The sequence below is a fragment of the Plecotus auritus genome (assembly GCF_963455305.1).
Source record: "Plecotus auritus genome assembly, chromosome: 2".
NCBI classification, from domain to species: Eukaryota; Metazoa; Chordata; class Mammalia; order Chiroptera; family Vespertilionidae; genus Plecotus; species Plecotus auritus.
Window position 1 is genome coordinate 338000 of NC_137771.1, and position 18767 is coordinate 356766.

Sequence of the window (18767 nt, forward strand, 5' to 3'; positions counted from 1 at the left end):
GAACGGCCTGGGGGCCACATGGGTCAGAGAGTGCAGGCTGCGCGCGTGTGCGTGTGTGCAGGTGCACTGCATGCATGTATTGCAGTGTGTAGAATGCAGGTGCAGTGGTCTGTATCATGGAGGTGTGGGAATCCATTGCGTGTGTGTAGCATGGGTGTGCAGGTCCAGTGCACTGTGTGTGTGTGTAGCATGGGTGTGCAGGTCCAGTGCACTGTGTGTGTGTGTAGCATGGGTGTGCAGGTCCAGTGCTCTGTGTGCGTGTGTAGCATGGGTGTGCAGGTCCAGTGCTGTGTGTGTGTGTAGCATGGGTGTGCAGGTCCAGTGCTCTGTGTGTGTGTAGCATGGGTGTGCAGGTCCGGTGCACTGTGTGTGTGTGTAGCATGGGTGTGCAGGTCCAGTGCTCTGTGTGTGTGTAGCATGGGTGTGCAGGTCCAGTGCTCTGTGTGTGTGTAGCATGGGTGTGCAGGTCCAGTGCTCTGTGTGTGTGTAGCATGGGTGTGCAGGTCCGGTGCACTGTGTGTGTGAGCACCTGTGGGTGTCATGTGCGTGTCCTGAGTGTGCCGAGCAGTGTGGGCCCTCCCACAGGCCAGTGGACACACTTCCTGAAACGTCCACCAGGCCCAGCCAGGGCTGAGACGCCCTGAGCCCCTCCCCCGGCTCCTCTTGCACCTCCGCCCCAGCACCTGGGTGCGGGGGAGACGGCGCTGCCCTCTGCACACCTGGTGCCGCCCCAGCCGCTGTGGCCGATTTGGTTACAGCTTTTCTCCCTCCTTTGCATGCAACCCCTGGGGCCCAGCTGAGAGCCCTGTCCCCAGAGGGAGGCACCCGCTCTGCTCTGTCTGGTGCCCAGACCCGGGCGGGGGCACCGCCAGACACAGGGCTCCCAACGCTTCCAGGTCACACGGTGCCCAGTTCCCAGGCAGGCTGAGAGGTATGGCCCCACCCCAGGACCACCCCCACCCCAGCCACAGGTGGGCGGGCGGGACACCCCGGCCCCCCTCAGGCTGCCTGTGGGATGCAGACGGAGCCCCTCCTGACTGCGGATGGCCCCTCCAGGGTGGGAGAGACCAGTGTTCTGTGCTGACTCCCGGGGCAGGGCAGCTGGAGAGCCCAGGACCCTCTGCAGAGACATCCTAGGTGTCCCTCCTCCCCTCCCCGAGTGGGTGGGTGAGAGGGGCTCGGGCACCAGCAGGTAACAAGGTCACGGGCAGTAGCTGTTCAGAGCCTGCCTGCCCAGGTCACTGTCGGCCAGAGGGCCTGGTCACGTTAGGACAACCAGCAGACCCTGCTGTGAGCAACCTCGGGCTCAGGAAGGGTTGACGTCTCCAGGGGCCCCAGGGCTTGGCGGGTGAGGAGGGTTTTGCTAAACAAATCCTCCACCCCTCCCAGCCTGGCTCACCCTATCTGGGCCCACCCGCTGGCCATCCCCATCAGAAGCCACCGCCACCATGTCCCGCCTGGCTCTCCTGGGCCTCTCGGCTCTGCTGGGCCTCGGAGCAGGGGCCCCGCTGTGTCTGTCCCAGCAGCTCAGGATGCGGGGGGACTACGTGCTGGGTGGGCTCTTCCCCCTGGGCGCAGCCGAGGACACGGGTCTCGGCCCCAGGACCCAGCCCAACACCACCGTGTGCACCAGGTAGGGAGCAGCGGAGGGGGGGGGGCAGGGCAGGCGGGGTGCTCCCCAGGAGGGATGAGGTGTCGTCCCCTGCAACCCTGTGTGGCCCCAGGTTCTCGTCGCTCGGCCTGCTCTGGGCACTGGCCATGAAGATGGCCGTGGAGGAGATCAACCGGGGGTCCGCCCTGCTGCCCGGCCTGCGCCTGGGCCATGACATCTTCGACACGTGCTCGGAGCCCGTGGTGGCCATGAAGCCCAGCCTGGTGTTCATGGCCAAGGCGGGCAGCTGCGACATCGCCGCCTACTGTGACTACTCGCGGTACCAGCCCCGCGTGCTGGCCGTCATCGGACCCCACTCCACCGAGCTCGCCCTCGTCACCGGCAAGCTCTTTGGCTTCTTCCTCATGCCCCAGGTGCGCCCCGTCTTGTCTCCCCCATGCCACCCGCCCCCGCCGGCCGGCCCCAGGCAGCCCCCATCGGGACACACCTCCCCTCCTGGCCGCTGCAGGTCAGCTACGGGGCCAGCACGGACCGGCTGAGCGACCGGGAGGCCTTCCCCTCCTTCTTCCGCACGGTGCCCAGCGACCGTGCCCAGGTGACCGCCGTGGTGGAGCTGCTGCACGCGCTCCGGTGGAACTGGGTGGCCGCCATGGGCAGCGATGACGAGTATGGCCGGCAGGGCCTGAGCCTCTTCTCCAGCCTGGCCAACGCCCGGGGCATCTGCATCGCCCATGAGGGCCTGGTGCCGGCGGCGGGCGCCCATGGCCCGCAGCTGGGCGCCGTGCAGGGGCTGCTGCGCCAGGTGAACCAGAGCCGGGTGCAGGTGGTGGTGCTGTTCTCCTCTGCCCGGGCCGCCCACACCCTCTTCAGCTTCAGCATCCGCTGCGGGCTTGCACCCAAGGTGTGGGTGGCCAGCGAGGCCTGGTTGACCTCGGCCCAGGTCTTGTCCCTGCCCAGCCTGGCCCGGGTGGGCACAGTGCTGGGCTTCCTGCAGCGGGCCGCCCCGATGCCCGACTTCCCGTCCTATGTGCATGCCCGCCTGGCCCTGGCCGCCGACCCTGCCTTCTGCGCCCTGCTGGACGCCGAGCAGCCAGACCTGGAGGGGCACATGGCGGGGCTGCGCTGCCCGCAGTGCGACCACATCTCGCCGGAGGATGTGTCTGCCAGCCTCCTGCACCACCAGGCCTTCTCGGCCTACGCGGCCGTGTACAGCGTGGCCCAGGCCCTGCACAACATGCTACTCTGCAATGCCTCGGGCTGCCCCCCACGGGCACCTGTGAGGCCCTGGCAGGTGAGGACCTGGGAGCTGGACCGGCCTCGCTTGTGCCCAAGGAGAGGGGGCGGCGGAGGGGGGAGGCCTGGGTGCTGGCAGCTGGCACCCCCCACCACCCATTCCCCACCCACTGCCCCACACCCCTGCTAGCTCCTGGAGAACATGTACAACATGAGCTTCCGGGTGCGTGGCCTGCCGCTGCGGTTCGACACCAGCGGGAACGTGGACATGAGCTACGACCTGAAGCTCTGGGTGTGGCGGGACCCGGTGCCCGAGCTGCGCACCGTGGGCAGCTTTGACGGCCGCCTGCAGCTGCAGCTGCCCCAGATGCGCTGGCACACGCCAGGGAACGTGGTGAGTGCCCGGCCTGCCCCCACCGCACAGCTGCTCTGCAGCAAGGCCTGCCCCACCCGGGAGGGGCGGCGGGCGAGGGGGGAGCTGTCCCCAGCCCTGGGGGTGCACCCAGCCCAGTGAAGCCTGAGTCCGAGGACCCTGCTCCAGAGGCCTGTGTCCCAGTGCTCGAGGAAGTGCCAGGAGGGCCAGGTGCGCCGGGTGAAGGGGTTCCACTCCTGCTGCTACGACTGCGTGGACTGCAAGGCAGGCAGCTACCGGCACAGCCCAGGTCAGCCCCCTCCCGGCCAGCCCCCTCCCTGCTGGTCTGTGTAGCCGAGGCAGGCGTGGGGAGGGTCCCGCAGGGTGAGGAACACATGGCCGAGAGGGTCCTGGCGTGTCCTGGCTCAGAGGCTGACACCCAGGCCGGAGCCCGAGGCAGAGGCAAGCCCAGGGGAGCCCAAGGGAGCTGTGCCCCAGTGCCCTCTCTCTCCTCCCGGCCCACAGACGACCTCTTCTGCACCCCGTGCGGCCAGGACCAGTGGTCCCCCGACAGAAGCCTGCGCTGCTTCCCCCGCAGGCCCAGGTGCCTGGCCTGGGGGGAGCCGGCCGTGCTGCTGCTGCTCGCGCTGCTGGTCCTGACGCTGGGCCTGGTGCTGGCGGCCCTGGGGCTGTTCGTCCGGCACCGGGACAGCCCCCTGGTGCAGGCCTCGGGCGGGCGGCGGGCCTGCTTTGGCCTGGCCTGCCTGGGCCTGGTCTGCCTCAGCGTCCTCCTGCTGCCCGGCCGGCCCAGCCCCGCCAGCTGCCTGGCCCAGCAGCCGCTGCTGCACCTCCCGCTCACGGGCTGCCTGAGCACCCTCTTCCTGCGGGCGGCCGAGGTCTTTGTGGAGGCGGAGCTGCCGCCCAGCTGGGCAGACCAGCTGCGCGGGCACCTGCGGGGGTCACGGGCCTGGCTGGTGGTGCTGCTGGCCGTGCTGGCGGAGGCGGCGCTGTGCACCTGGTACCTGGTGGCCTTCCCGCCGGAGGTGGTGACGGACTGGCAGGTGCTACCCACGGAGGCGCTGGTGCACTGCCGCGTGCGCTCCTGGGTGGGCTTTGGCCTGGTGCACGCCGCCAACGCCGTGCTGGCCTCGCTCTGCTTCCTAGGCACCTTCCTGGTGCACCGCCGGCCCGGCCACTACGACGGCGCCCGCAGCCTCACCTTCGCCATGCTGGCCTACTTCATCACCTGGGTCTCCTTTGTGCCCCTCTTTGCCAGTGTGCACGTGGCCTACCAGCCCGCCGTGCAGATGGGCACCAGCCTCCTCTGTGTCCTGGGCATCCTGGCCACCTTCCACCTGCCCAAGTGCTACCTGCTGCTGCAGCAGGCAGCGGGCAACCCCCCCGAGTTCTTCCAGGGAGGGGGTCCTGGCAGTGCCAGCGGGCCAGGTGGCAGCAGGGCTGGAGCCCATGACCCAGCAGCCTCACTCCAGTGTGCCCAGACCTAGTTCCTTCCTGCGGAGCAACCTGCAGGCCCACCTCTAGGTCCTGACCCCAGGCTGACTGCTGCCCGTGACCCAGCGCCCCCTGGGCCTGTGCTTGGCCCTGTGCGATCTCACCACTTGGGCACCAGTCAGGCTGGCCTGCCCAGGGCCCCCACTGGGAAGAGGCCAATAGAGGGCTCCTCAGGCCACACCCACACTGAGGGCTCAGGGAAGCCACAGCTGGGTCACCTGCAGGTCAATCTGGGCATCACTCACCTGGCTGGGCCTAGCCTAGGTCCCCCACCCAGCACCCCTCCAATCACCACTGGGGTGGGAGGTGGGTGAGTGGGCTTCAGCCGCCCTGACCATGGGCCCCAGTACAGGACAGAGGCCCACTTGGGGAGGGGCACCAGCTTCCTTCTCTCTCCCTGTCCTGGCCAGAGCGGGTAGAGTGGGGTCAGCCCACCGCCAGCACCGCGGACAGAGCCTGGCTGGGTGGGGGGTTCAGGACCAAGGCCAGCGCCCGCCGCCAGGACCCCTGGAGCCAGGAGCCAGCACCGCGGACAGAAGACGTCCCTCCAGGACCTTGCCGGCTGCCAGCAACTGGCCAGACCCTGGGGGAGGCTGGCCCAGCCCCCACACTCAAATCTAAGGGAGCTGGCAGGAGAGAAGAGACACAGGCAGTCAGTCCCATAAAATTAAATGCTTTTTAGTGTTTAAAATAGCATTTACACAGAAGCAGCTCCACTCACTATCCAGACGCCCTCTGACTTGATACAGTATCTACACCGCAGACACGATACAGTATCCACATTGCAGACACATGCAGGCCAGCTCACTGGGAGGAAGCGTGTATGTGTGTGTGTGGGGGGGGGGGGCGGTCACCTGAGGACAGCAGGGAGGGCAGGCTGGCCCCCTCTCCCCAGACCTGTCCCTGCAGCAGCTGAGCATCCGTGGGCCACAGTCCACTCCTCCCGCCGCTGAGATGTGCCCCTCCCGTCTCCCCCTCACTGGCCCCCCACTTTCAGGCACTCCCTGTGCCTCCGCATTCACTCTGAGACCCGGCGGTGGGGGGACATGCAAGCTCTGCTCCAGCTGGTGCGGGGCTGACCTGGCCACCACCTCCCACAGGACACAGGCCAAGAAATAAATAAATAAATTACACCCCGACCCGGGCAGCCAGAGAGGTCTGGGGGCTCCCTTCCACCCCAACATGGCCCCCCCGCCCCCAGTCTGAGCAAGAAGCGTAGGGCCTGCACACTGGGTGACCGTAGGGACCAGGCCCAGCAACCACCTGTTTGACCGGGGACCTGTATGCAGTGCTGTGGGCATATGGGGGTCCCTGAGGCCCACGCCACGGGGGCAGGTCAGACCCACCTGAGCACAGAGGCCCCCCTAGGTGCACATGGACACAGCTGCTCTGACCAGGGACAGACGGGCTGCTGAGGCCAGATAAGGGGGCCCGGGCCGCCCGCCCCCCAGCCTGCCCCCACTCTGTCTAGCCCAGACCCCACAGCACGACTCCCGGTGCACGTGGAAAGCTGCCTGACCCCTGAGGGCCACAGCTAAGACGGGGCCACACAAGCTCCAGAGGCAGCGCCTCCTGCGGGGGCAACAGGACCCCCGTACCCCCACCGCAAGGCCGCCCGGAGGAAGGCATCCTGTCCTCGGTCACATGATGTCGACGAAGAACTCGCAGGGGTTCCCCATGGCCTTCTGGAAGGACTGGCGGCTGCCTGTCAGCTCTGGGGGGACAGCGGCCAGCTCCCGGACAGGGGGCCCCCCAGGCGGCCCGCCCACCACCGAGTACGCCTTTGTCAGAGGGTGCAATGGGGGGAGCCCCGGGGCAGCGGTGGAGACCTGGCTGTGCGGGCTGCTGCCGCGGCTGAGCTGGCTGGCAGGACGCTCCCACCAACCGCCGCCCCCTGCCCTGCTCGGGGCCGTGGGGTCGGACTCGCTGCCGCTGCCCCCGGCTCCGGGCCTCCGGTGCTCCTGCTCGCGGCCCAGGGCCCGCCGGCTGCTGCCGCCCGCGCTCCGCGTGGACCCGCTGCTTTTGCTTCCTGGGATGGAGAAAGGGGAGGGATGGACTGTCAGTGCCAGGCCGGCCTCTTCCAGAACTGACCACTGCCCGGCGCCCAGGGCAGGGCCTGGCGGTCCCGGGCGGGGAGGGAGAGGGCCAGCCATGCAGACACCAGGGCAGGAGCGAATCCGCCCAGAGACGCAGGCGCAGCTGCAGCAGGCGGGGGCGGGGGAGGGGCGGGGCGGGCAGGCAGGCGGGGACGCTGGGGCCAGCTTGGTGCCCCCACACCTCACTCCAATGCCTGCACCGAGGGCCTGGTCTTGCCCCTGAGAAACTGAGGCTCTTGTTGGCCAACCTGGGCCCCCCACCCTGAGACCCACCTTCCATCGGACCCTGGGGCCCTGGCTAACGGCTCGGCTCAGCCTTGTCCCGGGTTCTCAGGAACGCCGGGAACCTGAGGGTGCTGGCCAGCGAGGGACACGCCAAGAGGGACGCCGGGCAGGGCCCTGGCTTACCGGCCCCGAGGGTCCATCCGCTAGTCCTTCAGTCTAAGGCTTGCTCAGCACAAAGCAAGGGATAGCACGAGTTACACGCCAGGCCCGGCCCGGCCCGGCTTCCACGCCCGCCTGCTCTCCTACCCGGCACGCCCGCCACGGCCTCCCCTCCGCACCGGCCTCTCCTGCCTGGGTCAGCTGCCTGGCATCTCCCAGACCCTGGGCCATGCCCACAGGCCTCACTGGCCCCCACGCAGCCTCAGGCCAGTGTTCCTCATGGGACGTCCCTGACCCGTCTCCTCAGCTCCCCACGTGCCTGTGGGAGCGTGGTTATCGGTGACGGACGGCCTCTGGCTCCCAGCTGTCTGTCCTCCACTAGGTCCTGGAGCCCCTCTGCGCTCCCCGAGCCCAGGCCACCCCCCGCCCTTCCCTCCCCATCTCCTGGCTTCCTGCCTCTGCCCCACCACCCCCAGAGCCTCCTGGTTCCTCCCCCCCACCTCCCTCAACCACTCATCCCTTGCAAAGGGAGCCCCCCCCAAACTCCAAGCACAGAGCAGGCGGAGTGCGCAGGGCGGAGGGGCGGGCACGCGGGGCGGAGGGGCGGGCACGCAGGGCGGAGGGGCGGGCACGCAGGGCGGAGGGGCGGGCACGCAGGTGGCAGACGGTAGGGAGCGGGCACCAGTGGGCAGGCTCTCACCTTCGCTCTGCTGACTCCCGGCGCTGCCGCTGCCGTAGCTGAAGCCAGGGTCCTGGTACGCGGGTGGGAAGCAGGGCGGAGGACCTGGGTACTGATAGGGGTAGCCCTGCCCCAGGGGCCAGGGAGCCGGGTGGGGCAGCGGGGCCAGCGTGTCCTGATCCGAGGCCCCGCTGGAGCCGCTGTTGAGGTTCAGGGCCTCGAGAGCTGGCGAGAGGGGAGGCCAGTGAGGGCGGGGTGGGCAGGAGCCCCCCTGGGGACCCCCAGCCCGCGGCGGCCCCCACTCACTGCTGCACAGGTCCCCGAAGACGTAGTAGCACTGCTCGGAGAAGGTGACCTTGTTCACGGTGTGCCGCAGGAAGCCGCGCTTCAGCATGCTGCTGGCGTACTTGCGCGCCTCGCGCCGCTCCTTGAAGCCCTCCACGTGCGTGTACAGCCAGTCCACCACGTCCGCCCCTGCGGAGGCTCGCGTCAGGCAGGGGTCCGGCCGTGCGTGCGTGTGCGTGCATGCATGTTTGTGTGCGCGTGTGTGTGCGTGTGCATTGTGTGCGTACCGCCCACCCCGCCCCCGGCATCTAGGGACCGCTCACCGATGACGGCGTTGGCGATGGTGATCTTGAGCCACATGCGGTCGCGGATCTCCAGCCCCGAGTCGGGCAGCTGCATGGCCCGGACCACGGCGCCCATGTCACTCTTCACCGTCAGCGGCGCCTCCTCCAGCTCTACAAGGCACGCCCCTCCTCAGCGGACAGGCCACCGCCCGCGGTGCCCACTGCACCCCCCCAGGCCGAGGAAGGGGTGTGGGGGCAGTCTCCCCCTCCTGTAGGTGCTTCCACAGGGTCTGGGCACGAACCAGGGTGAGGCCGCCCCCACCACGGCCACAGCCTCGCGGGGACGTCAGCACCCCTCCCCCAGGGCTGTTAGTCGTGTTAGAGGCAGAAAGCAGATGGGGCTCCACACAGGCACGCAAACACACACATACATGTGCGCGTGCACATGCACACACGCACACACACACGCATGCAGTTGCCTGCCCTGCCACAGAAGACCTTGGGCAGGGACCCAGGCTGGCTCGGCCCCTCGGGCACCTCCACCCCCACCGCACAGGATGTGCACGGGAGGAGCGTGAGTCTGAGGCCACGTGTCGGCCCTGCCTCCGACTGCAGGGGCCCTGCAGAAGCAGGACGCTGAGGCTGGCAGGGCCCTCGGGGGGGACCGCGCCAGGTGGCACCTCGGCCTGGTCCTGGGCCCTGGTGCCTCAGTTCCCTGAGCTAAGAGCTGCCACTTACGTGGGGCGCCAGGCACAGAGCTGGTTAGTGAGGAGGAGCTGGTGCGCGTGACGGCGCTGGAGCAAGGGCTCGTACCGTAGCGGGGCAGGGCTCCGGTCAGCGCCGCCGTGTGGGACAGCCAGGCGGCCGGGTCGATGGGCCGAACAGGGTCAGCTGGGAGGACGCCACACGGCAACAGACAGAGAGATGGACAGACAGGGGAGAACGTGGAGCACAGGGCAAAGCGGAGAGAGGCCCGCAGGCCAGGCTGGGCACCCCACCCCCACCCCCACCCGCCACCCGCCAGCCCCATGGTCACTCACCCCTCGGGACGGTGAAGTAGCTCCGGGGGGTCGGGTCCCAGCACTTGGCCACCGTGAGGCTGATGGGCCTGCAGGGCAGGAACGGCAGGTCGTGTGGCCGAGGCCCCATGTGACCGTCAGGCCCCGTGTCCCCGGTGGCCACCGCCCCCCCCCCCCCCGCGTGTCCCCCAGCCTCACCCCGTCTGGGACACGATCTCCCGCAGCACACGCACGGCATCGTCGTTGCTCATGTTCTCAAAGTTGACATCGTTCACCTGGGGGAACAGGGGTTCCGTGCGGTGGGTGGGGGTGCTGACCTCTTGGCCCCCCAGCCGGTCCCGGTGCCCCCACCTGCAGCAGCATGTCCCCGGGCTCGATGCGGCCGTCGGCGGCCACAGCCCCGCCCTTCATGATGGAGCCGATGTAGATGCCGCCGTCCCCCCGGTCGTTGCTCTGACCCACGATGCTGATGCCCAGGAAGTGGTGCCTCTCTGGGGATGGGGAGCAGTTAGCAGCCCAGCCCAGGGCCCCCACACCCGCCCCGGGACCCCTGCTCCCTGCCCCCGGACCCCACGCCGGCCCGGGGGACCACTGAGCCTCACCCATGTTGAGCGTGACGGTGATGATGTTCAGGGACATGGTGGAGTCGGTGATGCTGCTGAAAGACGAGGCCTGGGAGGGCGGGCGCAGGTGAGGCTGTGAGGGCAGCACAGACCCCCCCCCCGCCCTCCCACCTGCTACTTACGCGGTCTGCCTGCCGAAGGCGCTGCTTCCGCCGCCGCCGCTTGTGCTTCCGGATGAGTCGGGATGAGGTGCTCTGCTCAGTGGAGCTGCTCAGCCTGGGGTTGCAGGTGGCGGGGCATGGGGGTCAGGAGGCACGAAGGTCAGGGGTGCAGAGGTCAGGGGCTGGAGGGGGGGCTGCAGGGAGAAGGTGCCTACAAACAGACATCCCACCCCCTCCACATGGTTGAGGGGAGGGGACCGGAGGTGGCAGTTGAGGCAGGTGGTGTCTGTCAGAATCTCAGCTCCTGGCTGCTTACATCCCGCTCTGCACGTGTGAAACATGCAAACCCCAACCCACGGGGATCACTACTTTCAGGTGAACATGCAGACACGACACAAACACCAGGTAAGCCATCATGGCCTCCACAACGGCACACACTCGTGCGTGCACCAAGTGCACATGGACACACCTGTGTGCATCCACACACATGTATACAACATGCACGTGCATTCATGTACACACATGCATGACACACACCCATGTGCACATACACACATGCATACAACATGCACACACTCCTGTGAAACACCCATGCATGTGTGTGTGCATGACATACACACCCCACACACCCATGTGCACACACATACCCATTTGCACACACACCCACAGCCACAACACACACTGCATTCACACAGCCACAACACCCATGTACACATACACGCCCGCGCACATGCCCACACATGCACGCACGCACCTACACACGTCAAAACACACAACACACACCTTCACATATGCCCATACCTGCACGCACACACACACACGTGCACACACGCCTGCACACGCGCACATGCCCGCGCACCGGCTCGTGTTGTCATCCTCATCAGAGTCGATGAAGCTGCTGGACTCGAGTTCACTGCTCAGCAGGGTGGAGGCACTGTCGGGGGGCAAGCCCAGGTCCCGCCGCCGGTCCCCCCTCGGGTGCCCGTTGGCCCGGGAGGCTGTGGAGACAGGAGGGAAGTGAGCCAACTACAGGGATCCCTGGAGGTCACGGTGGCCCCTGTTGACCTCAGAGCGGGGCAGCGTGACTAAGGGGCTGCTGGAGGAGGGGTCAGATCCTCGAGAAGTCGGACCTGGGACCTCTCCCCAGAGAGCCCACTGGCCGGGGCAGGAACTCGTGGGCAGCAGGGACCTGGGGTGTGCTCTGGGGTCTGGGGTGAAGGGTGTGTCCTGTTACCCTCCTCCCGGTTCCGGCGTCGGGCTCGCTCACGCCGGTGGCTGACCATGGATTCAGTGCCGGTCTCGTTGTCCATCCCATCACGGCTGCTGGCCACGTTCGGGCTGTGCCGACAAGAGTGTTGGGCAAACTGGGCCCTCAATGCCTGGGACCCTTTCAGGCCCTTGCCTACCCCATGCCTGGCAAGACCCTGACTCCACCCACCTGCTCAGCTGCCCACCCCCCCGACAGTCAGGGCCCGCAGGACCCCCGCGCTCAGTCCCCCAGAGTTCTTACTGGAAAGATGGGGGCCGGGAGTCCCCGATGCCACCCATCCGCTCAAGTGGTGGGGGCAGGTCGGTGTGGCCGTCGGTGGCCTGAGAGCCCGTGTCCGAGTGCGCGCCCTCCGCCAGGACCAGCTGCGGAGGACAGTGAGGCTCAGAGGTGCCTCTGGCCACCGCCCCCAACAGGGTGCCCAGGGCACAGGCAACCGGCCTCGCACACTCAGCTAGCCTGAGCCCTGCCCCCTACAATTCTGGGACCACCCCCACCCCAGCCAATGCCCTCTGCCAACGCCCCCCAGACTCACCCAGGAGACCACGCGGCCATTGAAGCAGGGCAGCCTGGCATTGTCCGCGGAGATCTCCTCCTTCACCACCCTGCGGGCAAACGCCTCCGTGAGCCCCGTGCAGGGCTGCTCTCCCCAGTGTGCTCCGGAGAGAAGCCCCCACCGACCAGGGCGCCCAGCACACGCCCCGCCCCGCTGCCAGTCTGTGTGGCTGTCCCGCCCACCATGTTCTCTTCCTGGGGCTCGTCATCCCCTGAGCGCCCCTTCCAGGGGCCAGACCTCCGGCCCTCAGCACCCTACACCTCGAGTCCGCCTTGCTCTGTGTGCGCCCCAGGGAGAAGAGCTGCGAGGGCGGGGCTTTGTCTGGTTTCTCCTCTGCACCCCTCCCCCACAGCCCAGCACAGGGCCTGGGTCACGGCAGCCTCAGCACAGGACCCCATGGACATAGGCAGGTCGAGATGGCACAGTACACGCACCCCCACATGCACGCACACACACACACACACACACACACACACGCACGCACTCTCCGAGGGCAGGCCACCCAGGGAGACAAGCAGACCCCACTTGCTGCACCTGCTCAACTCCGGACCTGAGAGGCCAGCTGGGCCCACCCAGAGGTCAGCCTCGGAGGTCAGCGAGCCCCTCCCTGACCTCTACACAGGGGCCACACCCACTGCGCAGCGAGCAGCCAGGCCTGTTTCTTTCTTTTATTATTATTATTATTATTTTAAATATCTTTTATTGACTTTTTACAGAGAGGAAGGGAGAGGGAGAGAGAGTTAGAAACGTCGATGAGAGAGAAACACCAATCAGCTGCCTCCTGCACATCCCCTATTGGGGATGTGCCTGCAACCAAGGTACATGCCCTTGACCGGAATCGAACCCGGGACCCTTGAGTCCGCAGGCAGACGCTCTATCCACTGAGCCAAACTGGCCAGGGCTCTTTTATTATTTTTAAATATTTTTATTGATTTCAGAGAGGAAGGGAGAGGGAGAGAGAGACAGAAACATCAAGGATGCGAGAGAATCATGGATCGGCTGCCTCCTGCACACCCCACACTAGGGGCCAGTCTGCAACCTGGGCACGTGCCCTGACCGGGAATTGAACCGTGACCTCCTGGTTCATAGGTCGACACTCAACCACTGAGCCTCGCCAGCTGGGCACCAGGCCTATTTCTTAATGGGGCCCCCGGTCAGGTGGCTTGAGGGGTGGGGAGGACAGGATACAGAGGCCAGGGCAATGCTAACTGGGAAGGAGGCCCGTGACCCCGGAGTTCAGAAACAGATGTGTGTGGGGGTCAAGGTTTCAGGTTCAGAGAGCTGAGGGGAACAGCAGCCAGCACAGCTGGCAGGGGGCCCTGGGGCAGGACAGGCATGGGCTGTGGCCCAGACACACCCCACACTGTGGCCCCTGGAGGCCCAGGGAGCAGGCCAGGCAGGGTGGGGGCCTGCAGCAGGAGGGGCCTAGACGCCCTCCCGCCTGGAGCCCAGCCCTACCCAGCACAGCAGGATTTCCATGCCGAAGACCATGCCCAGCGGAGAGACAGGGGCTAGGGCACCGGGCAGGAAGCAGCCTCCCTCGGCAGGTCCTGGGCAGCAGCAGGTGGCAGGAGCCCCCAGAGCTGGCACCCTACAGTCCTGACCAGGGAGCGAGGCTTCACACACACAGGCAGGGGGCCCTAGGCCCTGGGGCAGAGTAGACGGAGGAGACAGGGCCAACCTGGGGCGAGGGGGCACCCCCAGACGCCTTCCAGGGCCAGCCCCACAGGCACCCATAAGCTGGGCACCTCAACCTGCAGAAAAGGTCCCTTCTCAGGCCCCCACGGCCCGGGAAGAGCGGCCCCACGTCTGCTGCCCCCACTCAGGCACCACAGCCCTGCAGACAAACGCCAGGGAGGCCGTGACCCAGCCCAGACCCGAGGTTGGCACCACAGGAAGACCTGGGGGGGGGCTGGGGACATGGGGACTCCGCCAGCTGCAGCTGACCGACCAGGGTGGGGGGGGAGGGGAGGGGGGAGGGGCCCAGAGCACGGTCTCTGAGTGATGCAGGGAGACCCGGTCCCCACACTGCCACACCAAGCTCCCGCCCCTTTCTGACTCACCCACAGGGAGGCACCCCCCTACCACAGGCACCCCGGGCTCCCTCAGAGGCCCAGGAGCACCCAAGCCCCACCATCAGGGCTGCCTGAGGCCTCAGGGCCCCCACTCGGCACAGAGGCCCTCCCAGCTCCCAGAGGCTCTGCTCCCCGGCCCTCGCCAGCCTGAGGACCCGTCCTACACCCCCGTCTACAGAGCATCCTGCCGTCCACCTGGGGGCGGGGCAACGGGGGCTCCACAGGCCCAGCCCAGCTTGGCCAGGACTGGAAGGGAGGAGGACATCCATGGAGGAGGAGACGCCGAAGCCCCCAGGACAAAGGGCACAGGCTCCTCTCCTCGGGAAGTGCCCCACTGCTGGCTGGGAGCCCAGGGGTGGCGGTTGGGAAAACACCCCCCTCCCCCCCCCCCCCGACAACCCTGAGGCCCCCTGGGCTGGCCTCGCTGAGCAGAGAGCGGACCTCGCTGAGCAGAGAGCGGACCCCCGCAGCATCTCCACGGAGGCCACCCAGGCACCCCTGGTGGCTTCTTGCCCTTGACCTCGGAATTGCTGGTGAGATCCCAGTGAACCTCCAACTGGTGGCTGCCCGGCCCCACCTGCCACCCCTGCAGACCCACCCTGGGAGCCGAGTGTGGCCAAGGGCCCAGGAGGACCTGAGGGGCCAGCCCCTCCCCGTGGCCGGCTCTCAGGGCGTCCGCAGGGGCACAGGGTCCCCATCCTCTCTTCCCGCCACAGAGCAGGAAGTTGGCAGAGAGCTGGCACGGGACAGGGGAAGAAGGGCTGTCCCCATGCCCACAAACAGCCCCCCACCAAACCAGGGCTCTGCGGGGTCCAGGGAAGGGGGCTCCCTTCTCCACGACCTGCCACAAGCTCGGGGGGTGACCAACACCTCCTGGGCTACTGACCCCAAATGGCACAGCTACGGAGAGCAGGTGGGACTCAGCCAGGCTGAGTGCCCGCCCCACCCGGCCCCACCCAGGGCCCGTAAGCAGGTGGCCCAGAGACCAGGGGTAGAGGGGCGGGACCACAGCCAGACCAGCTACATGCCAAGTCCAGCCAGACCGGGCATCAGCCCAGCGGTCCTGGAGGGGCTGCGAGCCCAGTACCCTCCACGTCACGGAACGGAGGGCTGGGCCCAGACCCTTCCCTACACCACACCCACCCAGGCCAGCGACCCTCTGTTTCGCTAGGTCAGAGCAGCCGTGACATGCATGGGAAAGGGGGGAGGAGGGTGCAGGACCCCTCTACCCACTTGGCCAAGGACACCCATGGGAAGTGGGTCCCAGTCCAGAGCACATGGTCCTGGCCCCCTCAGACCCTCCCTTCCCTCACTACGTGGCCAGCTGTGGCCAGGACAGAGACTCACAGAACTCAGGCCCAGCCCACAGTGGGGGGTGGGGGGGTGGGGGGCGGAGCAGGAGGCCCAGGCTCACCAGGGTGCTCCTCACAGCCCCCCAAGTGAGACCACCCTGTCATGGACCTACCCGCCCTCCCCACACACCTCCAGTTACGTCCACTAGGCATCCAGGTCTGATTCACACTAAAGTGTAACAGATTACCCCTCCCAAAGGGCGCTTAGCCCACCGAGTAAATGGTTATAGGACGGGCCGACCTTGGGGCTCTGCAGACACATCTCGGGGGCAGGGGGAGAAAGGAGGCAGCTGATGGGGGTCTTCGGTGACCTGGCCACCAGCCGGCGACCCAGGGAGGAAATAAGGGAGCCCGTGCTGTCTGCCCACCCGCCTCCCCAGCCAGGGGCCCACGTGTCCTGCAAACCCCCCAGCAGGCCGGCCTCTGCGGGGCGTGCATGTGGGGTGGGGTGCAAGGGGGGTGTCTGCAGCTCGTGGCCCCCATGGCTCCGGGACACAGCAGCAGGCCCCCAGGACATGGTCCAGAGCCTGGTCCACGCGTGGCAAACTGGGACCTGGGCACACGCCTCGCCACGCCACAGGCTCTGTGCCGGCTTCAGTTTGTGACAGAGAGCATGTGTGACTTCAATAATCTTTGTTAAAGTAGTAAACGAAGTTACGCCTGGCTGGCTGAGCATCAGCCCGTGAACCAGGAAGTCAAGGTTCAATTCCGGGTCAGGGCACATGCCGGGGTTGTGGGCTCGTACTCTCTCGTCATTAATGTTTCTATCGCTCTCTGCCTCTCCCTTCCTCTCTGAAATCAATGAAAATATATTTTAAAAAATAAACACGTACTAATAGACTTAAGTTAAAAACAACAGTGCCCTTTCGCGTGGCAGACGGTCACAGCCACAGCAGCCCAGGCCCCGAGGGGCAGCGACTGTGAGAGACGGTGGGGGGCACTGGATGCCCCACCCGCAGAGCCGGCCCCATGTGGCTCCGGGGCTGAGCCAGCAGGAAGGCCAGCCACACAGGCCCGGGGCGAGGCTGCCAGGGACACACCCACCCCTCTCGCCTCCCCTTGGTTGGGGGAGGGGAGGCAAGAGAGTCCAGTTGCCCAAACATCCCTCAGGTCCTCAAGAGCTGCGGAGTGGCCCCACCTGACCTGGCCTGGGCTGCCCAGGGCCCAGGCAAACCACCGAATCCAGGAAGTGGCCTCAATGTCAAAGTCCCCAGACACGGCCCCACACAAGGACGTGGGCCGCCTGAGGGCCGCCGGGCACACCTGCTCAGCCCCACGGCTCGGCCCCCCTCCCCAGCCCTGCCGAGCGGGGGGCGGGGGACTCGGGTTACCGGTGGCTGAGCCAGGTCAGGCCTGGAGCCCACAGCCCGCCTCCTGCTCCCGGCCCCAGAGGCCCGGCCAGCGCCAGTGGGAAGTCCTCTCCGCAGACGGCCACCAGGACTGGGCACTGGATGCTGACCAGAGGCAGCTCCCGGGACACCAAGTGCTGTGTGGCTCGGCGGGGACAGAGGCCCAATGGCAAGCAACCCCAGGGCGGGGGTGGGTGGAGTGACCCTTGACCTCTGCGCTGACCTCAGGATCCCGGAAGAGGGGGCCAGGGGTAGGCTGTCGTGAGCCTCCAGACAGATCCGTACCCCTGTGCCAGGTCACCTCGTTCCCCCCCACGCTAACCAGGGGACCCACTGGGTGGCGGGGACTCTGCCCCCACCTCCACCCCTTCCCCAACGACACTCCGTAAATGTTCCTCGGACCCCAGGCTCCATAAGTCACAAGCTCTCCAGGCACCTGCTCCCCGCCCCCCACAGAGGGGGCAGCGGGGGCCCTGAGTCTGAAAGGTCCCACGATGGGACTGCAGGGTCGCCCTGGGCCACAGACTTGGACCCGCAGGTCACACACTCAGGCGCACAGACCAGGCCCAGGGCGGGTGGGGAAGCCAGGACGCGCGCCTGCCCACCGCCCTGAGTTCTCAGGCTCCTGGGCTGGCAGTCAGGGCCCCACGTGCCTCCCGCGCAGGGCACAGACAGGTGGACACACACCATATGGGGCGGAGGATCGGCCCGGGTCACAGTCCCCGGACCTCCCCCCCCCCCCCGCCAGCCCCGGTCACGGTCCCCGGATCCCCCTGGCCCTGCCCGCGCGCAGACAGGTGCCGACCCGCCCGCACTGGCCCCGCGCGGCCACTGACCCGAAGTCCTGGTCCATGGACTTGAAGAAGAATTTGTAGGCGTGCACCGGCCGGTTGCTGAGCACGTTCTTGAAGTCGGCCAGCGTGACGCGCTCGGGCGCCACGGGCAGCTTGACCAGGTACGGCGTCTCCTCCTCGTCCATGTGGTAGATGATCTTGGTCTCCGCCATGGCGCGGCGGCGGCGGCGGGCCCGCTCTCGGGCGGTCAGGCCCGGCCCGGGGATCCGACGCGGGCGCCTCCCCGCCGCCGGCCTGCGCCCCGCCCGCCCGCCGCTCCCGGCCTGGCCGCCCCGGCCGCCCCGGCCCCGCCCGCCCCGCCGCCCCCGGCTCCGCGCGCGCCTCGCCTGCTGCCCAGCGGCCGGCGGCCGCCCATCCGCCCTGGCCCCGGACGCAGCTGAGAGCGCACCAGGCCCGGCCGCGTCCGTGCGCCCCGCCGCCCCCTCGGGCCGCGCAGTTCCAGGGACCGCCCGGCGGGGCTGCGCGCGGCCCGCGGGGGGCGCCCGAGAGCGCGGCGGGGCTGACGTCACGGGCGCGCGCGGGAGGCGGGGCTGCGCACGCGCGGGAGGCGGGGCGCGCGCGGAGGGGGGGTCGCGTGTGCGCGCCCGCGAGGCCTCGGCCGTGCTCTCCCCGGCGCGTCCCCTGCCCCCAGCCGGGCGCACGGGGCGCCCACGACACGCTCTGCGCCCGAGCTGTCGCGCGTGGATAGACAGGGGCGCGCCCGGGGCAGGAGGTGGGTGGGGACGCCCCGCATGTCGTGCCCCGAGCTGTCGGAAGGGAGACCCCCCGACCCGCCGGGATCCCTGCGGAGCGCCGCTGGACGGGATTCCGGCCCTCCGGCCCCTCGGGAGAGCTCCCTGGTCTGTGGGGGCTGAGACCGGAGGCTGCGGACTGTGTCGCCGCTGGGAGGGAGCGGAGGACACCGGTGGCCTTGCGCCCCCTGCCGCCCCCCTCCCAGCTCCGACATAGCTCCCCCGTTGCCGGTGCCCACGGGGATTGAGAAACACGGTCCAAGTGAGTGTGGGGAGGACTCGGGCGTGCAGGTGTGAGCACACGTATGTGATGCCAAGGTGACAGCGGGGGGGGGGGCGAGGGGGAGGGGTCACCATGCAGCTCTAGGCGCGCACGTGTGCAGAGGTGCCCAGGCAGCAGGTG

General features: G+C 67.9%; 2 protein-coding genes across 7 annotated transcripts; one reads left to right on the forward strand and one right to left on the reverse strand.

Annotated features, from left to right (window-relative positions):
• Positions 1 to 1448: 1448 nt before the first annotated feature.
• TAS1R3 (taste 1 receptor member 3) lies at positions 1449 to 4702 on the forward strand (the record flags this gene model as incomplete). The annotated part of the gene is given in 8 exon segments (XM_080656041.1): positions 1449 to 1633; positions 1725 to 2025; positions 2121 to 2903; positions 3036 to 3249; positions 3252 to 3325; positions 3327 to 3356; positions 3360 to 3507; positions 3723 to 4702. Coding segments are annotated over 8 exon segments (2715 nt in total).
• Positions 4703 to 5366: 664 nt separating this feature from the next.
• Positions 5367 to 17934, reverse strand: DVL1 (dishevelled segment polarity protein 1). Of its 6 annotated transcripts, XM_080658152.1 has the most exons (16): positions 17616 to 17930; positions 11983 to 12052; positions 11691 to 11812; positions 11415 to 11518; positions 11040 to 11178; positions 10202 to 10295; positions 10059 to 10128; positions 9808 to 9947; positions 9655 to 9731; positions 9478 to 9545; positions 9176 to 9328; positions 8477 to 8608; positions 8175 to 8342; positions 7890 to 8093; positions 7214 to 7252; positions 6599 to 6738 (listed from the first exon to the last, which is right to left on the reverse strand). In XM_080658152.1, exons 1-15 carry the CDS (start codon positions 17783 to 17785, stop codon positions 7242 to 7244), a joined length of 1722 nt encoding a protein of 573 aa, XP_080514278.1. In that variant the 5' UTR covers positions 17786 to 17930; the 3' UTR covers positions 6599 to 6738; positions 7214 to 7241. The 6 variants fall into 6 exon arrangements, with proteins under 6 accessions (XP_080514277.1, XP_080514276.1, XP_080514274.1 ...); XM_080658151.1 differs by lacking the exon at positions 7214 to 7252 and having other exon boundaries at positions 5367 to 6738; positions 9251 to 9328; positions 17616 to 17931; XM_080658150.1 differs by lacking the exon at positions 7214 to 7252 and having other exon boundaries at positions 5367 to 6738; positions 17616 to 17929.
• Between the last annotated feature and the right edge of the window lie 833 nt (positions 17935 to 18767).